Source organism: Sander vitreus, chromosome 10, assembly GCF_031162955.1.
Source record: "Sander vitreus isolate 19-12246 chromosome 10, sanVit1, whole genome shotgun sequence".
NCBI classification, from domain to species: domain Eukaryota; kingdom Metazoa; phylum Chordata; class Actinopteri; order Perciformes; family Percidae; genus Sander; species Sander vitreus.
Genome location: NC_135864.1, coordinates 16,635,956 through 16,660,713, shown reverse-complemented (window position 1 = coordinate 16,660,713; position 24,758 = coordinate 16,635,956). Strand labels below are relative to the sequence as shown.

Sequence of the window (24,758 nt, the reverse complement as noted above, 5' to 3'; positions counted from 1 at the left end):
TACAGAGATAATGAAAACTGTAGTTGATCTGATTAGCAGTTATTGCTTTGCTTCTTATTGTTATTATCACGCTTGTCTTTGTTTTCTGATTAATTTAAACACTTGATCCGAGACTGAGAATTGACAATAAGCTATCAGCTTTGGTAGCCTCTTGATTTTAGGACTCTTTTCTGGGTCTATATGATGCAGAAGTGTCCTTAAACACTGTTTATCCCCAGCTCTAACGTTGTCCTGTAGCTGACCCTGACCTTTGACCTCCCTGTGGTAATGGTGGTGAGAAATCACAGTGGACAATTGCCCCATAGGGATCAATAAAACATACTGAATGTGTATGTTTTACTTGTTTTCACTGGATTATTTCTAGTTCTGACAACACCTAAAGGTTGTCATGCTTCCTATATATAACGTCATGACCTCCACACCCTCATCCTTCCCAGCCTCAGTAAGGGAACAAACAACTGAGAAACAATGTGCTTAATGCAGATAGAAATTGACTTGCTGCCAAAGACTTGCTCCTATATTCGTTGGGTTTAATGATTTTATTTTGTCATCAGTTAACAGGGTGCATAATTGAAAAAGATAACGTTTTCTTTTTGTTGTTTTAGCACTGCTAAAAACGCTTTGGCTTCCTGCAGCTGTTTCCTGAGCTTCTTATAGTAAATTTATGTTTTAATTAACTTAAAGTAAATTTTCAATGAAGGGATTTCTTCTTTGATTAGAGAAGATAAGATTGATTTCAATGGCTATTGAACTGCAATGGTATCACAGTAAACGTCTTCCCGAGGGGGATTTCTGACTGTTATCGCTTCCTGTTTGCTGTCATGTCACACTGTGTCGATCGAGACGGCACAGAGTGAAAGTGACGCCCGACGGGGGAGCGCACAGGGCGGGCAGGGCGATGTGAGGACCGGGGCGCTGAAATCTTTTATCTGAAGAATGGCCGCTTCGGCGATAACAGGATTGGCGTATCCCCATAGCTCCTGACCCATATTCCCGAGGATAACGTTGTTTGCATCGCTCAAGAAGAATTAAGGGAGACTCTGATCTGTTTCCGCTGCGCGCAATCACAGCTCCAAGACCAGCGGGGGAGTTGGTGCGCTCTGGCAGAAAGCATCCAGCCTCCTCCTCTCTGGGCTCAGTCAGTGTTGCTCTCCATGCCTCCGAGCCTCAGCTACCGGCCATCATTAGCGAAATCCCTTGCAATGAAACCGCTATAATCCAGACTACCTTCTTCTTTTTTTTGTTTCACTCTTTACTTACTTCACATCGGGCGTAGGAAAGAAGAAAACCCACGCGAGAAACACTCTCCATCTCACTGCAAGTTTTCGTGTGTCTGTCGCACTGGAGGGGAGGAAGCGATGGCAGTCCCGGTGAAAGCAGCGTTATCTCTCCTGGTTCTCACCGTGACAAGTGAGTAATCCGTTCAAATCCTCGCGGAATGGGACGGGACAGGGGGGTCTTATATTTTAGGGCTTTAATTACACGGTCTTGGGCTGTCCATTGTAAAATAGCACTCTCTCTCTGGGCTCTGTGTTTGCCAATTAATATAGTAATAGGTCTGGTAAGGGTTATGAATGAATTTAATTTAATGCCACATGTGCTTTGTAGCTATGACAAACCAAAGCTCCGCTCCTATAGGCTAAAGCTAATGCTTTATGTGAGTTTTAAAATTTTGCGGAAATGTTTAAGCAACATTTTTACTTTACAGGCAGCACGTGATACCGGAAAGCATGCCGGTGGGGAAAGATAGTGGCATTTCCGTGCGTCAGACAGTTTAGCACGTGATTTTACAGCACGCCTCAATTAACAAACTTGCTCCTCTTTAAACAACAAACTCACGGAGTCATAATGTAAATCTCATGCCATCATGCACAGTGACCATCAACACACACCAAGTAGGTGTGTGTTGATGGTCACTGTGCATGGAGGAGCAAGTTTGTTAATTGTTGTCCCCAATTAGAGCCACTATATCCAACAGGGAAGGGAATTATGTGCAAAAGCACTGCATCCTTTTCCAACATCACAACAAGGCAGGTATTAGGCAATTACGATACGATTAGATGGTCACTGTGCCTAATGGCCTGCAGTGTGTGCCAGTGCCCTCTGATGATAATAACAGAGGTCTAAATGGACTGAACCTTAATTTAGTGCACTTCTACCAGATGAACAGTAGAAGCATGTTCTTTTATTGTTTCTATCAATTGAAGCAATGCATGATGCGCTGTCCATGGTCCTAAATCAGGCAGGGAGGGGAATCCCGTTTAGGAGCTGTCTATGGTGCTGAAATGGGATCTCAACGTGTCAATGCATTATCTGCTGCAGCGCCCAACAGGGCAAACCCAAGGACCCATTGTGTCTGCTTCTTCAAATTCAATGACTGGACTTGATGGACTGGTTTTCATTGGAATAAAGGCATGCTGTGTGCACATAATAGAAATATAAATTGATATGATTTAAAAAAAAGAAAAGAAAAAAAAAAAGGCTAAATTAAAAACAAACTAGTCAATCAAAAAAATTCACATTTTGGGAGTCTGTGGAAAATCCTCATTTAACTATCTGAAAAAGTTGGTAATTATTGTACAGAAAAACATAAATAAATAATTAGAAAGGTGTGTTTATTTATATGTCACTAAAACAGCACACACTGAGGGGACATTATGCAGATGAAGGTCAAGTTTCACTTGTTACTCTGCTCTCTCTTTACTTGTGGTTTGCCTGCCATTATGACCTTATGGCCCTCTCCTTTTTTCATTCCCTTCCACCTTACATGTGCATCTAAATCTTGCATCAGCAATATTATAAACTCCCTTAATCTTGATATAAAGAGCACATTCTCTACAAACTCTAGATCAAGTTATCAAATACGGACTTTCTGCAATTTGTGCATTGGAGGTTTAGTGAGTTTTCTTCTAATTGTTCCCACCCCCTATTTCCTTCCATGCATAACCTTGTCTTGACCTTTTTGTTCCTTTTTTATTGTCTAACAGATCCAACTTGGTCTTATTTCTAGGACTCGTTCACTATCACCTGTGCTCTGTCTGCAGCTGTGGCATGGCATGCCTGTCACTCTTATCAAACTTCACTGTGGCTGCTACAGTAAAATGACTAAATCCAGGCAGCCACTTTGTCGTGACGTATTTGCTTTCTGTTGTTCTGTCTCTTGTCACGCTTTGTGCAACTCGCAGTCTCTTCCTGCATGCCAAATTTCTTTCTTTATTTCATCTAATATTTTTCCACTCCTTTTCTTATGCTGTAACTTATCTGACATATTGAGTTCCTTATCACACACTCCTCTGTCTCCTGTCCTCTCTGTCTCTCTCTCTGTATCAGCTGTAGTAAATCTGCTAATGTGTGCTATGGTTACACCTGATTAAATGTTTTGCTGATTAAAAAGCTTGCAAAACGCTTCGGAGTGTAGGAGGGAAAATCACACGCGGTCCGTGTGTGACAACCCAGACTCTGCTTCTAGCCCTTGGGTAATGCTTTACATGTGGGCAGAAATATGCATCTCTACGTTTTGCCCTGGGGTTATTCTAAGGCTGTTGTTTCTCATGAATTTAAAAACTGCTTTCTCATAACTGCAGATGTATGTTGTGTTTAGAGGGCCTGGCACCAATGAGTCAACACTTTATAGTAAACTATTAGTCATTGCGTTGGCACACTTGTTTGGATGATGGCCTTTGAATGAAAGAAAGGAGGCAGATTAAGAGAGATATTAGTGGTTTTCCAGCCAGAGAGAGCTGCATCAGATGTATTTTGAAGAAATTTAAACAATGGTTAAATGTGAGAGTGACACTCAGGGAGCTGAGGACAGAAGAAAGCCACTTATTCTGCTGCCATTATCTCACTTCTGTTCCTGTCGCTGCTAAGAGGAAAAGAGCAGAGCAGGACAGAAAGACATGAGGGAGAGGTTGGGACAGATGAAGAAAATCATTGGAGTAAAAACATAGTTGGTTTTGTCCTCAAAGTTGGAGGTTGCACTGTCTCTGAAAAGTTTGAGGGCAAACAACCAACAGAAATCCCATGAGATACTAAAAAACACATAGGCAGTAGATGCACTGTGAACTCGACCTGTGGCTACAGATGCATATGAGTGGCACGTGGGTGTCTTTTAAAACATGACTGATACGGTCAGTGTACTGAGAAAAGCCAAAGACAGCTGAATCCTAAATTGTTTTGGCTCAAGAAAGGCCAGCCCAGATGCCAAGACATTGAATAATTCACTAAACTAAAAAAGAACCTACAGGATGCAGAATTTGGATCTCTGTATACTGGGCCGATGATGACACAGCCTGTCCGTCCATCTGCATCACCCAAACACAGCAGCAACAAAGCATATGGACGAATGTTTGTTTTGTCACGTTTTACACATTCTGTATGTTGTGATGGAGACTGATGTGTTGATTTGATCTGGTTTAGAAAGGTGCAGAGAATAATCTTTGATTGTGTTTGAGTCTCCGCTTGTGAGATGATGGCATTTTTATTTTTGCAGCGATGAATTATTGAGGTGGGGAGAGTGCAGCGAGGCAGACAGGAGTGTGTGTATATATATGTGTGTGTGTGCATACATGTGTGATGGGACCTGCTGGTAGACTCCCTAATGCTCCGTCTCTACTTACATTTACCTCATACCATCTCATTTTAGTCTCATCTACCATTTTAGCATTTACTGTCAAACTCTTACATCACTCCATACAGCCCATACTGCACTTCTTCCTCAGTCCTTTCTACTTTGTAATTTGTCTTTCACAGTTCAGTAGTTTTTTTGTTCTGGGTTTATCTTTTTTTTTTAGATCAAGTTTTTATTATATTTATTTATTTATTATTTATTTATATATTTTTGAACATATAGAACAGACAAACACAATTGAACAAGAACAAAAACCCTCTCCCACCCCCCACCCTCTGCGGTCTCGAAGAAAACAAAAACAAAAACAAACAAATAAGCAAAAACAAAAATCACAACTCACCTAGTCGCTCTCCTCTAATTCTTGTGATGCTGAGGTCGTTAGGACTGATACTTGTGCTGCTGCGTTTTTCCGTAGATCTATAGTCGATGATTTGGCTTTGTTAATCCTTGCGTTCCAGTTTGTTCAGGTTGACAGAAGGTGCAATAGGGAGTGGGAATGACTTTAGAGACGTATCTCTTGTGAGGAGTCCAGTATGTCCAATGACATATGTTGAAGTGGATCTGCTGGTGATTTGGGTTCTTGGAACAATGGAAAATGTTGTCCCAAACTGTCTCCCAATTAATTACGTTCCCCTCAGGGCTCAGCTCTCGCTCCCATTTCCTTGCTATTGGGAGTTCTCTTTTGGATACTTGCATCAGTTTAGCATAGATCTTGGACGCTAATCCTCTCACAGGAAAATCAACAAACCATTTACTAACTGGGTGCGGCTCAAGACTGTTTCCCCATGGCACTCCATAACATTTTAGGACTGCTCTTAAGCACAGATACAAGAAGAAGGATGTCCTGGGGACCTCAAAACTAGCTCTTAGGTCTTCAAAACTCAACATACCTTTCTCATTGAATAGCTGGTTTACAGTATAAATGCCTCTGTCACTCCACTGCTTACAAGCAAAGGGTTTGTTACCAGACATTAAGTGTGTATTGTGCCAAATTGGGGTGTCCAGATGCCACTTGTTGGTGTAGCATAGTTGCTCCTCCACCTGTTTAAAGTGAGTCAATGTGTTGGTGATAATAGGGCCATAGGCTAGCATACACTTTTTTTGGACACACACCTGCAAAGGCAAGGTCTTGCAGTCTTAGACTTGCCAAATTAGTTGAAAATCTTAAGAATTTTTGGAATAGAGTCCTCAAGATCAGCAATGTACAACAAAATATCATCTGCAAATAATGATATTGAGCTGCTACTGGATTTAATCTGGATATTACAGATTTTATTTTGCCTTATGGCTTGGGCTAACGGTTCAAGAGAGATTGCAAATAGCATGGTGGAGAGCGGACATCCCTGTCGCGAGCCCTGCTTAATGGGAAACGGCTGAGAGTGCAATCCATTGGTTGAAACTATGGCCGTGGGATTCGCATATAAGGTACGCACCATGTCAATGAGTTTGGCCCCCAAACCAAGCCTCTCCATTACTTGCTACAAGTAGTTCCACTCTAGGCGGTCAAAAGCCTATTCTGCGTCCACTGATAAAACTGCTGCCGTTGTTGGAAGGTTTTTGGCTTCCTCTATTACTTGAAATAGTCTGCGTACATTGTCTGCAGCATGACGCTTGGGTATAAAACCTGATTGGTCGGGGTGGATTAGCTTCTCGATAAAGCGCTCTAAGCGGAGAGCCAGTACTTTGGAATAAAGCTTAATATCAGTCTCGATGAGGCAGATGGGCCTGTAATTTGAGCAAGTCGTAGGATCTTTACCCTTCTTTGGCATAACGGAAATCAGCGCGGTGTTGGTTTGTTGGTGGAAAGTACCCTTCTCTATGGCTGAAGTTAAAGCTTCTAAAATGGTAGGTCCTAATATGTCAAAATACTGTAGAAGAATTCCATCCAACCCTGGTGTTTTCCCTTTTTTAACTGTTTTTAATGCTGATTTAAGTTCCTCTAAGGTTATCGGTTGACCCAGTTCTTCTGCCTCTTCTGGGTCAAGAAGAGGCAGGTTTAGTTCTTTTAGGAACTTCTGGCACTGTGTCGGATCTAGAGATGTTCCGATACCGCCTAAAGTGCTGGTATCGGGAACTACTGGAGTTAATGCACCGATCCGATACCACGTAATAAAGCCCTAAAGAAAATCTATGTGAAGTAGTTTAATTATGTTCTTTTTCCATTATAACTGACTGTCAAACTGCATAATAAAAGAAAGTTCTGTGGCATTCATTGATTGTGTTTGTTCATGTTTCACAAAGAGTTTAACCTGAGCCAGACCGACAACAAAGATAGAAATAATATCACATCCATACAGGGATAGTAGTATACACTTGTTAAAACATAATAAAATATATGACACACTGGTATCGGATCGGTACTCGGTATCGGGCAATACGCAAGTTCAGGTATCAGAATCGGTATCGGGAAGCAAAAAATGGTATCGGGCCATCTCTAGTCGGATCTGGGTTGCAGGAGGACGCATACAACTTTGAGTAAAAGGATTGAAAAGTGGCGCCGATATCCTTAGGATTTGTTGAGATACCTCGGTCTGTGCGGATGCTGTTGACAGTAGCTCTGGATTTGCTTTGTTTTAATTTCAGAGCAAGCAATTTGCTTGGTTTACAGCCGTTAAAATAGTAATTTTACCTCACTCATTGCATTATGAACTCAGCTCTCCTTCTTAGCAGATCATTCAGCTCTGTTCGACTTGTGACTAGAAGAGTTTGTGTAGATTTAGAAAAACAAGTCTTAAGAGATTGCTCTAACGATTAACAGCGTTCTTCCAACACCGCTATCTTTGCCTCTCTTTTCCTCTTCAAATTGACCGGGAAGGAGGATGTAAAATCTCTAATAAATCCTTTAGTTGCTTGCCATGTATGGTTGTGTTCAGAATAATAGCAGTGTGTTTAACTGAATAATGCTCAAAATCCTTAGAATAGCTTTTAATTCCATAATATCAATGCATTGGGAACACTGCACATTCAATTCCAAATCAAAACATGACCAAAATTGATCAAGTTTGTGTTATACCTTTACAGAAAGTGAAGAAAAAGGAATATTAGGCTGTTCAAAAAAAAAGCAGTATTTGCATTTTTCTTTACAAACTAAAACATTTACTGTATAAACTGAAAAATGTCTCAAGGGTTTGCTTTACTTTGAATCACTGCACTAATATTTAGTTGCATAACCATTATTTCTGAGAACTGCTTTACATCTGTGTTGCATGGAGTTGACCAACTTCTGGCACAAGTGAACAGGTATTCCAGCCCAGGACAATTGAACTACATTCCACAATTCCACTGCATTACTGGGTTTTGCCTTAGAAACAGCATTTTTAATGTCACCCCACACGTTTTCTATGGGACTGAGGTCTGGGGATTGGGCTGGCCACTCCATAACATCAATCTTGTTCATCTGGAACCAAGACTTTGCTCGCTTACTGGTGTGTTTCTGGTCATTGTCTTGTTGAAAGACCCATTTCAAAGGCATTTCCTCTTCAGCATAAGGCAACATGACATCTTCAAGTATTTTGATGTATTGAAACTGATCCATGATCCCTGGTATGCAATAAATAGGCCCAACACTACAGTATGAGAAACATCCCCCTAACATGATTTTTGCACCACCATGCTTTACTGTCTTCACAGTGTACTGTGGCTTGAATTCAGTGCATGGGGGTCGTCAGACAAACTGTCTGCGGCCCCTAGACCCAAAAAGAACAATTTTGCTCTCATCAGTCCACAGAATGTTGCGCCATTTCTCGTTTGGCCAGTCAATGTGTCCTTTGGCAAATTTCAACCTATTCAGTACATGTCTTTTTTTCAGCAATGGGAAAAGAAAGAATTCAAAAGAAAAGAATTTGATTTATGAGGTTAGTGATGTTGGACTGCTATTATCTTTTAACACAACTGTATATGCAGGGTCAGAAACTGAGTATTAATTGATATAAATTCAGCCAGTTTGGTTCTAAATTCTGTATCAAAAGCTGTGTTCTGGAGAAGGGAATTACAAAATAATCATCTCCTAGATTTTTCTCCTAACATATCACAACGGAATGTGGTTATGAGTGCATTGTGATCAGACAGAATTGCTGGTTCTATTGCTATCGAGTGGAACATTGTCTTAAGCTCACTGGAGCACAACCTATAATCAATGTGGGAGTGAGTGGGGTGGCGTGCGGAAAAGAAGGTGTAATCCTTGCTAGTAGGATTGTGCATCCTCCATATATCTGTAAGATGGTGGGATTCCACAACTGCTTTAAACATGTCCGATATGTGTCTTTGAGCTTTCGTGTGATTGACCCTTGATCTATCCTGATTTAAATCAAGTACTGCATTCATGTCTCCCCCTATGATTAGTGAATATTCGTTGAGAGAGAGTAATTCATTGGTTAGGCGTGGGAAAAAACTTTCATTATATGTAGCCGGTGCATATACCGAAACAAAGGCTATTTTCCTACTCCTTATTGTGGTACATATATAAGATATCCTTCCTGATAAGTCTTTACTGCTTTTGTCTACAGTGAGTGCGCATTTCCGCAACAGCAACATGATGGAGCACTTGGTTTTGGTGTCGTCACTAGATGAAGCAGCAACCCTAAAGTATTTATTTTGTAGACAATTTACAGCTCTTTTACGTTTAAATGTGACTCCTGTATAAGCGTCACGTCTACGTTTTTCCTTCTTAAATAGTCCAGGAATTTAGCTCTTTTGATTGGCCCATTTAGCCCCCTGATGCTGACTGAAAGGCTTGAGAGCTCAGCCATCTTCAAAATTTACACGCATACGTGTCTCGAGTACCCTACCGGATTTTGCCAACAAATCTGTAGCAAAGGGTGAACTGTTAACTCTGAGCAAGGTGTGACAAAAACATAAAAAGTTAAATAAATCCCCTAACCCTCTGAAACCACAGACCCCCTCCCCTTTCTGTAAGATGTGTGACCACATCAAATGCAGTTTGCAAAACTCCAGCTCAAAACTGCACCTGCTGACTTAAGTCACAGGTTAATTGAAACAGATCTAGTGAATTCTTATGTTAAACATGAACAATATTATAAACACCTTAGAACTAGGTCTCAACCAGCTGTCTGAAGTAGGCTATGTGAGAAACAATTTCTGAAATAAGCTGTGTGTAAAACACACCAATCTAGTTGGAGCAATAAGCAGACTATGAGCTGAACAGACAGCATCCCTCATGATCTTTCAGTCCAGCTAAATGTTAACAAACATAGACTGTAAACTGACCATTCAGTATTTATCATGTATTTTCAGTTTGGTTAAGTGTCCCTTTAAAGCCTGGCTCCAAAACTTACATACCGTGTCCTCAGACTCTATCATGTTTTTCAGCCCGATTAAATGTCCACAAAAGGATAGACTGTAGACTGAGTAGCCAGCATTCATAATTTCTTACAGTCTGGTTAGATGTCCCCTCAAAAGTTAGTTCCAAAACCTACACACAGCGTCCTCCAGTCAAACTCGATACAGTAGCCCAAATACCGTTAGTCCACCGGTGCTGAGTCCTCCAGTCGCGGCCCCAGCACTGAACGCAAAGTCCCACCGCCGCCCTCCGGTTCCTCTGTCGGTAACAGTCCGCGGCGCGGGGCGACCCGTGCATGTAGTGCGTCTTCCTCCACTTCTAATTCCAGCCAGAAAACACCCGGCTCCGCGGCTGCAGCGAAGGCAAACTCTCTCCCTCCGTGGATCGCTCCTAGGGCGGGCAGGCGGCTAAACGAGTCTGAGTTGCGTTCAGTGTGTAGTTCGTGTTCAGTCCCTTCAGGCACCCGAAGCTGCTGGATTGTGAATGTGATGCAGTCAGCTTGCTCTGGCTCACATACCATAATTTCCTGCATCTCAGGTTCTGCCTCGTTGCGATGCTTCGAGGCATTAATTTCCGCCAACACTCCTTTCACTGCATTGTAGATCACTGATTCAAGCACACTTAGCTGCCTCTCCAAAACCCAAGCGATTAAGTCCTCCATGTTAGAGAGAACGTTCACATCAGTTGCTCCATTAACTAACGTTCCATTAACCGCTGCCATGCTAACAAATTTCTCTGAACAAGTAAATAGTTTAGGCAACAGCGAGACCCGCTTTTTCGTGCCTGCAGGTGTTTCACTGAGTCACCGTGATAACAGACAAAGTGGTTTGGCGTAGAAAGAAAAAGTAATAGACCTGGTTATTTAATGAAATACGGAGGTGAGTGTGGGAGCCTCAGTCTCTTGCGACCATAGCGGTGGCTGGTCATGTGATCCCCCTTCTTCCCCCTTACATTTTAAGGCAATATGACATATCCTATTTCTCTCTGGCAGAATTCAGTGAGCCGCCAGAGAAAAACAAAGGCTGAAGCCACTAAAGCAAAGGCCACACTGCAGGCCATGGTGGTTTGGATAAGGATTTGATAATAAATAAAAGAATTGTTTTGTGCTTTAGTTTTTTTCTAAACAATATCAAGCAACCAAAAGTATATGCTATGTGCTGAAATTAAAGGGTTACTCCAGTGATTTAGTTTTGACTGTTCATAAAGTGAGGGGACAACAAAAGAATGATCAAAATTGATGCAGCAGAGGCCAGATATCCTGATTTTTAGTCCCTACGGATATAAAACACTGGTTCCTACAGTTCGTATGATGGAACTAATATTATTTTTGTGTTTGACCCTCCCTGCCTGGTAAATAACCTTGTCTTTTAAACTTCATTAGCCCAATGGTAATTCAGGCTTTCTGCAAGCCATCAGTGTCAACAGGGTTATTTTTTTATTATTTAAAATTCATACACAGAAGACATGTTAATGTTACTCTTCATGATGAGTAAAATGAACTTCATGTGTGCAGTCAGTGGAGTGGCCTTGTAATTGAAGGCATCATTCATTTTAGCGGCACAGATAAAGATTGTAGTTCAATAACATAGTAAACAGGTTCCTGACAGTTCTCTACATTTTGTGGCCAACTTTAAGTCACTCCTTGGCGGTTTAGAAGCTCTTGCTTTTTATTGAGGCTTTTAATCCAATTAACAAAAGCACAACAACAAAAAGCTGAAACAATGAGCTGGACTAACAGGATTTATAGAGAGTGTGGTCTCAACTCCCAGGCAACCAAAAACTTGCTTTAATTAATACAAGAAACCTGTGTACCATTATACAGCAGCTTGTGCCCTCATTTCATATAAACAATGAATTGTTGCCAGGATGTGATCCTATTAAGCAAACTGTATAACTGTGATTTCCCATGAATCATCACCATAATACGCCATGATCCTATTTCATTTTATCAGATGATTATAATAATCTGGGAATTGTTTTATCCAACACTCCTTGCTGATGTTTGTTTTTTATTGTGTGTATATCCTCTTCTCCTTTAATGTGTCTCTGCCTCAGCTTCATCTAATCCTGACAGACAGAGCTCTGGGTTTCAGAGCTCTCTGAAGACATTTACCCTCGAGGTTTAGTGTCATGTCATAGTCTCTCTGATGTCGGACACTTCTGCCGTCTCCTTTTCAGATGGAAGCCTGCTGGAGGTTAATCTGGACTGAGCAAGTGTACAATATATCTCTTTCCTTCACCTGCCTTCAAAGCTCAGTGCCTCTTTTTCACTTTGATCCTGACATGTCTCAGAAAACATTTTTATCTTGGATATATAGCGATATGACAGTTGGCAGAATTACTAAAAAAAAACAGTGCAAGTCAAAATAAACAATATTTCTAGTTCTCCAAAAATGCCAACTGCACAAATTTGGGATGTCTGGACACAAGTATAATGGTGAAGTCAGTTCAGACATGTTTGCACAGCTGTTTTAATGTGAATGGTTGACTATACACAATATCTTCTACTGTAAATGTTGTGCCTTTTGCAGCTGAAATTAAACATGGCCATACAGCTGTCGTATAGCTATCATATGTTATGCTAGGATAGTGTCAAACTCTACAGCTTACACTATTCAAGGCAGTTAGATGATGGAAACACTGCAAAAAGTTATACGACTCTTCAATTACAGAGGTATTAGAATCAGATCGCCTCCAAACCTTTCATCAGTTTTTCTGTTGGATAAAGGTGAATTTTGTTGGCTGACAAAGGCAGACCACAGTTTCCTCTGTGCTCGCTGTGGTCAGGACAGACGTCACTTAGGCTACAGAATAGACGACTGACAGTTTTTATCCATCACTGCAACATCAACATAATGTCTTCCTACGCCTGACTGGTTACTTGCTGAATCATGTGTCTTTCAGGTCTTGAATGGTTGTTTGAATGGTTGTTTCCAGATATAGGTATCTAGCTAAAGGCAAGTCTGGCTGTGTGAGGCTTAGTTTTCCAAAACACGTTATGAAACAAAAAAGCATAGGTTCTCAATTTTCTTTCAGCCAAGGACCCCTTACAAATTAGAGAATATATCGGGGACCCCTTCATGGATGTCCCTTGGCCTATTTTTTACACTTCTATTAGTCTTAGTTATGTGAGAGAACAACACAAAAGAAATGTATTAGAAAGACATTAGACATGTGACTTGCCTTGACTTGTTACTGATAATTTGTAACAACTCAGTGAAGCAAGGTGTGGACATAAATGCATGCCTCACAGACAAACAGCGAGAGTAACAGCAAAGTTTACTAGCGCTGTGATGAAAGATGTGTGGTAGCAGGCAGGCAGGCAGGCAGGCAGGCAGGCAGGCAAAAGTCCAAAAGTGGAGGAAAAGGTAGAAAAAAAACCAAAAGAACACAAAATTACAGAACAAAAAGAATGGAAAACGGTGACATTAAGACACATCAGACAACAGCTATGTATACTGGGGACCCGATTAGCAAATTGGGAGCAGGTGTGCAAGTGCTGGACAAGGAGAGAACGACAGGAAATATAAATGACTGGGGGACTGACAGATATTATTACTACAGTGCTCAGCTGAATGTAAAGGTCCAGACTTCTCCATACTTATAGAGATTAGTTACTTTCCAAAATAACTATGAGATTAAGATTAATCTTTATTATCATACTTTAGCTACTTTTTGAAGATGGAGTGTTATGGTGAGATATACACAGTATTGACCGCTTATGTAATCCACCTCTCCCATTTCTTTCTTGTCACTTCCAGTTTATACAATATCAAGTAAAGTAAGCCAAGTCATGTCAAGCTAACTTTATTTATGAAACACAAACAAGGTGGTCACAAAAGTCTTCCAGATAACAAGGGATATAAAAACTGATAAAAAGATGTGGGAATTCAATGATGTCACGATGGGGTCTTATCGCCAAATACTTTTCTCATGTATCAGTTCTATTGTGCACATGTCATTAAATAATTGTTCACGCAAAATGAGGTCTCGCCTGATTGAACTGCTTTTATAACAGTCAGTTCTAATGGAACATTTTAATTGGAGAGAGTTTCTTTTCTTAAATACACAAGCCAAAACAAGGGACTCCAAAATTATTTTCATAAGTTTAAAATGTAAAAAAGTCTAGCAACGTCCATGTTTTAAACCACTCACTATCACTGAAGCTCTGTGACCCAGACATTGTGCTTTGGTGATTAAATGGGTAAAATCAGCCCTGCGGTGGCTCTGTGTGTGTGTGTGTGTGTGTGAATGGGCATGTGCATGTGTGTTGGTTCAAACGTGTCTCATATACTGTAGACTGCAGACTGCATGCATTGTTAACAAGCAATATATGCAATTTACAGTATACTGTAAAATGCCTAGGTGGGAAGTAGGTATCGTTTTGTATGTGTGTTTATGTGTGTTGGACTGCCATTAAATACACTGTTACATCATGTCTGTGATCTCACAAACAGATCAGAGACACACACACGCTCACATTACTCTCATTACACACGTATTACATCTAAGGACCTAATTGGTAAGCCTTAAAGCATGAGATATAAATATAGCTTCACCAACTACTGCTCTGGGCATGTGTGTGTGTGTGTGTGTGTGTGTGTGTGTGTGTGTGTGTGTGTGTGTGTACTCCTGTTATTTAGTTTTTTTTTCATAATCAAGAGTCAGCAATGATCAGGGAGCTGAAGTCAAATGGGATTATAGTTGTGAATAAAGTCAGGTCAGATTTTGTATCTTTTATAGAATTCATTACTTCAGAGACTTTTATTAGTGCTTAAAATGGTTGAGGTATTTATGATCACTGCTACACCTACTTTCATTTCTGTTTCATTTTCAACTGTACTTTAGACCAAATCCATTTGTAAGGCACCTACTATGTTACTGTGAAATTTATTTTAAAATCTGAGCCACCTGTTCATTTTAACTACATCATGCCTCTTTCAGATACTATTTATCCCATCAGACTGTAGAGCTGGAAAGTTGAACTCAAGGTTGCATCAAATTTAAGGCCATCTGACTTCTACCTATTCACATACTGTATGTAAAATCAAACTGAGTCAATAACTAAGACCACCCTCTACATGTGGCTCCAGGCGTCTAGTCACCATACCTGCTTGTTTAAGACACACATTATTCAATGTAAGGCACCCTCAACACACCATGTTGTCCTGCTATTAGTGCATCATCTCAATACTCACTCCACTGAGATGACGAAATGAGGAAAGTCCTTTGAGGCAGTTGTGCAGGGCTGTAGTTGGACATTTTTTGAAAGGTATCTGACAGAATGAAATACATAACAACCAGAAGATATTTTAGCCTAATGAAATAGAATACATTGGAATAGCTCCCATGAGGCTTAGACAGATAAGATTTATGGGATATACTGTTGTTTTATGCTAACTAAAATAATATTTTAATAATAAAAATCTTTGCTTTATTGGTTCAGATTTTGATATCAAATACAGCTGTATATGCCCATTTAATTTATAATATAGAAAGAAAACACCATAAACATTCATCCACAGGTATAGGATCACTGATGAATCCCTTTTAGTAACAACTGCTTGCAGAACAGAGACTAGCAAAGGAAGGGGTCAGCACTTCTGCTTTCTATAGCGCAACTACATCCTCAAAGTAAGATGCTAATGTTGACTGGAATTTGGTCACTATGTGTTGGACGTGAAAAAATTTGAGGATTCCTCCTTTGCAAATCCAACCAATAGCTATCAAGGTATATGAATGGTATTAATGTTCACACTTCTGTAGTTCTTTTTATCAAGTAGGAGATTTTATAGCTGTCAGAAATTCTCAATACCTTTGACTCAGAATTACAATGATGACGCTGACTTTTTTTTAAAGCTTTTTGTAATGGTCTGAATAAACAAAACATACTACTAAATAACATGAATGTGGCAATATGTCAGTAAGTGTTGGACTAAGGTCGGCCAAACAATGGAGAACCAACAGTCTGCATGTTTTCATTCAAAACTGCAGGGTGTTGGCTCATATAGTACATGGTTGGACCGATGAAATATTACATAATACACAATCTGTTTTTTCGGTGTGTGTGTGTGTTTGTATGTGTGCAGCTGCCTTGTGTGCGGAGGTGGAGGAGCGGCTGGTGAGTCACCTGTTGTCACCAGACCGCTACAACAAGCTGATCAGACCAGCTGTCAACAATAGCCAGCAGGTCACCATTTACATCCAGGTGTCTCTGGCCCAGCTGATCAACGTGGTGAGGAAACACACACTCTATCCAAATCCACATATGCTGTTATTATAGATGCAAATCTTGCTAATTTAAGATAATTCAAGAAAGTATATGGTGGAGGATTATTCTATTAGGATGAGTTCAGCCATCCACAAACCCGCATCCTGTCTGTGTTTCAGAATGAGAGGGAGCAGATCATGACCACCAACTGTTGGCTCAGTCAGGTTTGTGTCCCCACTCGTCCTCTTGTTCTCCTTTCTGTGTGTGTATGTGTCCAACTGTTTAAAATGGTTTGTTTTGCCAGAGAAGGTTTGACTGAACCAGTGTATGTATTGCTATGCATGAACTGCTATGTTTATGTTTGTTTCTGTTTGCATGTATGTCTCTTTTAAATTACTCTATTTCTAATGTGTGCATATGTGTGTGTGCACTTCTTCATCAGGTATGGAATGACTACAGATTAATGTGGGACCCTGAAGAGTACGAGGGAATCAAGAAAATCCGGCTCCCGTCACAACACATCTGGCTGCCGGACATTGTCCTCTACAACAAGTACGTCCTGATTTTAAAAGACATAATATGCATGTATGTATGTGTGTATGTGTAAAACTAAGTGATTAAAAGAGAAACAAAACACAAACAATGAGCAACTTTATTCAAAAGCCCCATTTTCCTAAAATGTTTTCTCATATCCTCTTATTTCTTCTATCCTCTTATCTCAGTTTTTCATCACACTTTTCACCTCTTTTAGGATAATGAATGCAACCAAAATGTTTTGTTAACACTGTCTAGACTGTCTGCAGAGTCTCATGATGATGAGTGATATTTTAAGGGATGAAAGATCACAGGTTTTACAGAAAGTTACAACATGGTTCAGGATTATGATATGTACATTGGATCAATACAATTAAATCATAGTCTTTACAATAATAGGTGTCAATAGAAATCAATGCACTATAACGCCCTTTCTCCACATTCAAACTACTCAGGACAACAAAACATTGATGTGAGGAGTAAAGTTTTCACTTTGTGAGCATGTCTAAAAATCATTTTGCAGCTGTATAAAATAGTCAATCAATCAAATCAATACATGAGAATGTTAATGCTGTAATAAGTAATAAATTAGCCCCACTGCCTCTATCCACTTGCAGACTCACACGAAAGCTTTTGGGCCTCACCTCATCTGTCACCCATATAGGTCAACACCTGGGTCTTTTCCATCTGCTAGTTTCTTTTAACAGTTTAACATTAACAGTTCATTTTAATCATAACATTGTAGTTAACATTACATTAACATTACACACTAAAGTACAGAGCAAACGATGGCTTGAATTTTAAGCACAATTTTGCTTTAATATCAGCATTCCGGGATAGGAGAAAAATGTTCATTGGTTTATTGGCATTTTATTTTGTCTTGGGCGGCGCTAAGCGGAAGGTAACGGACATCCGGCCAAAATGAGGGACATGAAACGTTGTCGACATAGACTAGAGGGAGCAGAACCCCTAGGTTGGGAACCACTGGACAAATGGACTAAGCTAGCTAACTGTGTGTAAAGTAGTTAAAACAAGCTTCAACTCGAGCAGCTACAACAGTAAAATAATCCATCGCCATTGGTCATGCTATTTTTCTGTGGAATGAGTACTTAAACTTAAGTATACGTATATTTAGCGAGTAATACTTTTGTACTTTTACTTAAGTAGGATTTTGAATGCAGGACCTTTACTTGTAATGGAGTATTTTTTACATTGTTGTACTGGTACTTTTAATGTGACAATGTTTAATTTTTTGTTTTTATGAAGCCCTTTTTAAGCCCTTCTAGTGAGGGACATTGGAAACTAGCAATAGCTATAAATGCTGTGATGCTGTACATGGGAGGTTTGTTGGCACAAATGTCTATGTCTAAGCATCTGTGAAAACTTTTACTTACTAAGTAAAAGTGCTTCATACACCACTGGCAACCTGTTGCTATATTTGAACGGGTAGATGCAAACATGTTAGTTAGACTGAGATAGCTAAAAACAAAACTAAAAGATCCCTTTAGTTGTTCTGGAGCTTTCAATCATACTACATGATCATCAGCAGTTTCAAGAATAACGAATGAACTTTGACAGGTTCACAGCTGTGTGGATGCGTAGCTTTTGTGTTTTGGTCAGCAGTGTTACCCCACAGTTTAAACAGGAGTGGTAGGCATTACACTTTTATGAGTACCGATTGCTGGCCAGTTAAAGACCTCATAAAGAGCATAATGGCTTAAGAGGCAAAATGATAAGAGATGATCAGCACTACTTTACGACTTCAGGTCGAGGTCTCTGGCCAAGTGTGGGGGACCAGAGGTTGCAGTAAGCAGGTGGGGCCTCTGCATTTTTAATTAGTCTGCACATTCACAGCAGGGCCCAAAGCATTAGAGTCCGAATGTGATGGTTGTATTCCTGACCTACTTTATAATTGATAGGCCACTTATCTATAATGCAGCACCTTTAGCCTTGGAAAAAAGTCAGTCTCAGCAGATTTAAGGTAAGGGGGAGGGGGACAGTTGTTGCCATGTTGCTGGAATGTGCCCCAGGTTGAGCTCCTCCCTTGAGATGATCATGAAACATCCTTTAACTTCCAACACACGAAACTGTTGCATGTGTCTCCTCTGCAGAAACACGGTTACAGATTCTGTTGTTTACGCATACTAATGGATTCAACAAATGATTACATAGATTTCAACCAGAGACATACGGTGGAGTAGTTCTCGTTAAGTAAGGTTGAGGGTGTGGAAGAACCTCTCAGTTAACAGCATGATGAAGCTATCAGTCAAAGCACTGAAGTCACACTTGCATTAGGTGATCAGCTTCTCTATTCATGCTTCCCCATCACTGTCTCAGCTACCAGCTTCGTCCGCCATCCCAACCTCCTCCTTGTAAGCTTACCTTTTGGTATTGTTGATTTGACAACAATTTAATATTCATGTACTGTATGTGTTTGTGAAGGAGGTGGATAAAGTATTCAGATTCTTTACTCAAGTAAAAGTAACAATTCAACAATCTAAAAAGCAGGCTAAATAAAGTAAGGTAACCCAGACATCCTCTTCTTGCATCTTCCTCCAGTTACCCATGGGGAACCATGGTGTTCCCAGGTCAAATGGAATTTATAGTCCCTCCAATGTTTTGCCTTAGGGTGTCCCTTCCAGTTTGATATTTCTTGAATTCCTTAACAGGGAGATATCCAGGGGGCATCCTGATCAAATACTTTTACTACCTCAACCAGCTCCTGTCAGTGCAGCAGCAGTTCTGCTCTGACTTCCTTACCCTGTTCCTGTCTGTAATATCAACTGTGAAGATGGTAGAGATGTGTTTTTCAATGAGAGATAGTCTTTGAATATGATTAGCCATGATCCTACCAGTTTCTCTTTGAGTGCTTTGACTTCATATTTCTCATTTTCTTTGCTTACCTCCTACCTTTTCCCCTTTCAGTGCTGACGGGACCTATGAAGTCTCCTTCTACTCTAATGCTGTGGTCTCCAACAATGGCGAGGTGGCCTGGCTCCCACCAGCCATCTATAAGTCGGCCTGCAAAATCGAAGTCCGTGATTTCCCTTTTGACCAGCAGAACTGCACCCTCAAGTTTCGCTCCTGGACCTACGACCACACTGAGATCGATCTCATCCTCCTCAGTGATTTTGCCTCACGTGACGACTTCAAACCCAGCGGGGAGTGGGATATTGTTTCACTGCCTGGACGCAAGAATGAAGACCCTAATGACATCAGGTATCTGGATATCACCTATGACTTTATCATCAAGAGAAAACCTCTTTTCTACACCATCAACCTGATCATTCCCTGCATCCTGATCACGTCGCTGGCTATTCTGGTGTTCTACCTCCCGTCAGACTGTGGTGAGAAGATGACTCTCTGTATCTCTGTCCTCTTGGCCCTGACTGTGTTTTTACTCCTTATCTCAAAGATTGTGCCACCCACGTCTTTAGCAGTGCCTCTGATTGGAAAGTACCTGATGTTTTCAATGGTGCTGGTCACCTTCTCCATTGTCACCAGCGTTTGTGTGCTCAATGTGCACCATCGGTCCCCCAGTACGCACACCATGCCTCCTTGGGTCAAGCGCATATTCCTGTACCGGCTCCCCTCTTACCTCTTTATGCGGAGACCCGGTAGCTCCAACATCCGTGAGAAGTTCCGGAAAAGACACAAGCAGCGATCATACTCTGACCAGAAGCTGCGTGGAGCCGAGGGAGGTTCTGGAAGTCCTACAGGAATGGCAGATTCCCCCTCATCCTTCTTTGTGAACGAGGAGTCGGCCAAACGTTATGGCTGGAGGATCGGCGACTTGCCAGAGAACACGGAGTTCAGGAAGCGGATGACGCTCAAGTGCAACATTGATGTGGAGGATGCTGTGGATGGGGTGCGCTACATTGCTGAGAAGATGAAAAGCGAGGATGATGATGAAGGGGTAGGTGTATCTGCATGTGTGTCATAAGTCTAAATATGTGCAGCATTCTTCACAAACTTTTCTTTTACCTGCTTGTTGTTTATTTTGGCAGGCTAGCCACAAACAGATAGATAGGATAGAGTAGTGAAGCCACACTAGCAGCATGGCTATATGGATAGCAATATTGATCTGTTGGCCAGTCCACCATTTCTCTGGCGCTACCGTAAGGTTGACATTTGTGTTTTTGAGTGAAATATTTTGACATTTTTAATGGTTTGCCATAAGATTTGGTATAGACATTCATGGTACCCACTGCGTGGATCCTCATGACTTTGTTGATCCCCTGACTTTCCATTTAACACCATGAGCAAGTCATAATGTTTAATTATGCAGTAGAATTTCTCAGCATTTACATGATGGATTGAGTCAAACATGTCTTAAATATGATATATCTAATGATCGTGGTGATCCCTGATTTCTCCTCTAGGGCCACCATGTGGTTCACATTTACATAACATGCCTCAACAACTATTTGATGGATTGTCATAAAATGTTGTATAGACATTCAGGTTCCCACAGGATGAATTGTGATAACAATCTACTCACATTTCCTCTTGCTCCATCATCAGGTCAAAGTTATTATTTATCCAATACTTTGGTTTACAACCAAATACCTGCAAAACAAATAACATTCTAGTCAGCATCAATTGTAGTTTGTGTTTAATGCTAATTAGTAAATGTTAGCATGTTAACACGACAAACTAAGCATGACATTGACATTTAGCTTTAGCTTTAGTCTTTGTGTTCAAGTTATCTATTATTTTTTTTATTGATTTATAGTGACAGAAATGATTCTGTTACAATACAAACTGTAACTTGTTACCTATTTTAAAACTGGACACAATCTGAACAATCTTCTTGGTCTGCAAATGTTGATTTCCTACGCAGTATCACCTATGCTACGTGATGGATTTATTTAGGCCTATATAATCTCCATCCTATGTGTTTTGGAAATGATTGTGGTTGGAGTGTTTGCTTTTCTATAATTAGCTTAATTAAGGACTTAGTTATCTTTTATATCAGTGGTGATTCATTTGCACTGCATGTAATTTGATGCCCAATTAATTACAATATTGAGCATGAGGAAAACTAGCCACAACATTGGCAAAGACCAAAGCAGCTGTGGTACAAATGGTTTGCCCTCAGAGCAAATCCATCAACATTCACAGTCAGTGGTTTGTGAATTTGTTTACATGTTTTTATTATGTATATCAAAATATAAGCACCAGAGACAAAAGTTCCTATGCAAAAAACAATTCAGTTGACTTATGTTCAGGAAAGGAAACACAACAGTGGCAACATTTAAAATATGACCTCTCTCTGCAGATCATTGAAGACTGGAAGTACGTGGCCATGGTGATCGACCGTCTCTTCCTGTGGATCTTTGTGTTTGTGTGTGTGGTCGGAACACTGGGCCTCTTCATGCAGCCTCTGTTCCAGAATTACAACACTCCCATTATTGATGAGATAGACCATAACTGAAAGCTGAAACGTCATCATAAACTTTGAGTGCCCCCCTAGAAACAGAGCTCTGACAACATTTTAACACACAAACTCACATGTCCGCCTCGCACCACACACTCACTGGGACATTATAATGATGCACTTTAGCCATCTTCCACAACCTCCTCCCTTCATTACTTCCACTACTTGTTCCCTTCATCCTCCATGTGCCCTCCTCGGCTCCACTCATCTTTAATCAATGGATAACTCTGGTTTATAACAACTTGGGTCATATTTTCATAGTGTGGCCATCATTCAGTGCATGGAGATCATACTGTAACTGGAGATCTGGGAACGTGGACGCAACACGGTATATGAGCCCCAACCACTTGTTTACCAGGAAACCCGCAAAACCCCGGGTTAGCCAAACTTATTTGAATGAGAAGCAAAGGAAGCAAACAGTGAATTTATAACCTTAAATGTGTGTTGTACCATCAATCAGAGTTGACTGACTTCCTGTTTCAACATTGGCCTAGCTTACTTATCGTAGTTATATACGTGCACACAGCAAATACTTTGGTGTGTGCAATGATATCATAATCAAAAGAAACCATGGCCGAAACTATGAAAACAAGCCCCAATTTATAATAAACCAGCATCATTGAAAACATGAAGTGAAACCACCATTCAGCCATGGTAGTCTTTCTTTGGGATCAATATAGATCTGGGGTCTCCAATGATTGAAATGTAGCAGTATTTTAAAAAGAAAACCTTTATCTGACATTGTTAATTTGAAAGTGTGTTGACCTCCAACGCTGTTCACAAAGGTTACCTGGCCAACAGAAACTCAGGACTTTTTCTGTTTAGAACATATTTGGTTTTGCTCTTTTCTACCACCCTATCTCTCTCTAATGGCCCTAACATTACATTATTGGGGCCTGCATGCATACAACAAGCACTGTTCTTTGTTGACTCTAAAAGATAGAACACAAAGATGAACAAGCCACAGAAACAGAAACTCACAAGCGGAATTATTTTGGAGATATGGGCCTCACGTTAACAACACATCCCCTGCAGAACAGAAAATGAATCCCTTCTGTGTAGATACATAGAAGAATATCACCTCCCTATCCTTTTGCCAATAGCACACATACTGTATGAATTTCTAATATTTGCCTTGGAAATTAGAGCGAGAGGGGACACAAAACTGCTAACTGTTGGACTGTTCAAATAAAAATGGGTGTGTGAGAGGGTGCCCAGCCTGTTTTTATGTGGACTGATACTAATAATAATAATAATAATAATAATAATAGACTGATCAAATGTATGACAAGCTGTTGTTGTGATGTTTAAAAACAGTCGTGTTTTAGATGGAGTGACATTGCAATAGTGCTATAAAAAAGAGCTAAACTTAAAACCAATGACCATTAGGCGTTTGTTACTTACCATGCTTCTTTTAAGGGTACAGTACACTTGTTTTATGAAAGCAGTGCCAGCCAGCATCCATCACCAAGGAAACCAGCAGCAATAATTTTGTAAAGTATTTTATACACACCGACCTGGGGCAAATTAGACAAATAGCCTGGCTCTTCACTTGCTTCATCTTCCATCATATTGTATGCCCTAATGTTGCAGTCTGCTCTTAGAGATATTACTTAAATCAGTGTCCAGTAATTATTTCCAAGAGGTATTATAACTCTTCACAATCATCAATCACAATGCCGTCTGTCACTGCTACCAACGGTAGCCAAGGAATAGGTGTACTGTACTAATCCAGCTGTATCCTTTCATCTTTGATTTTTCAGTGGATGGAATGAATACTTTTTTCTTTTTTTCCCACTGGCCAGTCATGTTGTTGAGTTTTGTTTGTCTAGACAATACATGCTGAGAATTACAGAAACTGTGATGGGAGCTGATGTCATGATAACTGGACCAATAAAGGGAAATGAAAGCAACAAGCAGACCTGATAAATCCTGCAGTATTTCATTCAACATTGTAAACATGTCTCAGTTTCTATATTAAACTCTTTTTGAGGCATTGCTCTCTGTCTCTCCTCCAGCTTTTCCTCTCTTAAAAGGTTATTTGAGTGTCACCTCATTAAGGACATAACAAAGTAAAAGCTTAAACATCCTCCAGGCTCTTTTCTCCTACCTCACACATTTTCAGCCATGTTGAGATGATTCAAAACTAAGCCCAATCTCCAGGCAGTTGGCATTTTGACAAAAGTTCCTGAGTGTATGTCCTCTTTGTGTATGTGTGTGAACTCTCCGGGGCCAGGGCTAAATGTTATAGTCCGCTGACTAAGGCTTCCTTAGACAGTCTTGTATCCCCAAGGTTTGCAACTTCACCTTCTGTTAGCTTAAGATGGCAGCAAGGCGGTATTACTGCTAAAGGAACAGCATGTGAATGAATACACATATGCTCATCTGGAGTCTTTTATCAGATAGCAGCTCGAATTCTGAAATGTGGTGTAGACCTAAATGGGAGTCAGAAGCATCAGATACAGCTTGTTGGTTAGATGCCACTGAAAATCATCTCCAACAATAGCAGCATTAGGTGACATTTTATAATCCCAAACAGATGTAATTGCAGTTACTAGTATCTCCATAGATATTTTTAGATGTTTTTCCAGAACACAAATGTACATGAGATGCTGATTTCCAGCAAAGCACACACGCACGCACG

At 40.4% G+C, this 24,758-nt stretch overlaps 1 protein-coding gene across 1 annotated transcript; it reads left to right on the top strand.

Annotated features, from left to right (window-relative positions):
* Window positions 1–862: 862 nt before the first annotated feature.
* LOC144524352 (neuronal acetylcholine receptor subunit beta-2-like) lies at window positions 863–24,076 on the top strand. The gene is made up of 6 exons (XM_078260534.1): window positions 863–1,410; window positions 16,019–16,164; window positions 16,320–16,364; window positions 16,583–16,692; window positions 19,600–20,590; window positions 21,956–24,076. The coding sequence occupies exons 1-6, from the start codon at window positions 1,359–1,361 to the stop codon at window positions 22,109–22,111; spliced, it is 1,500 nt and encodes a 499-aa protein (XP_078116660.1). The 5' UTR covers window positions 863–1,358; the 3' UTR covers window positions 22,112–24,076.
* Window positions 24,077–24,758: the final 682 nt, after the last annotated feature.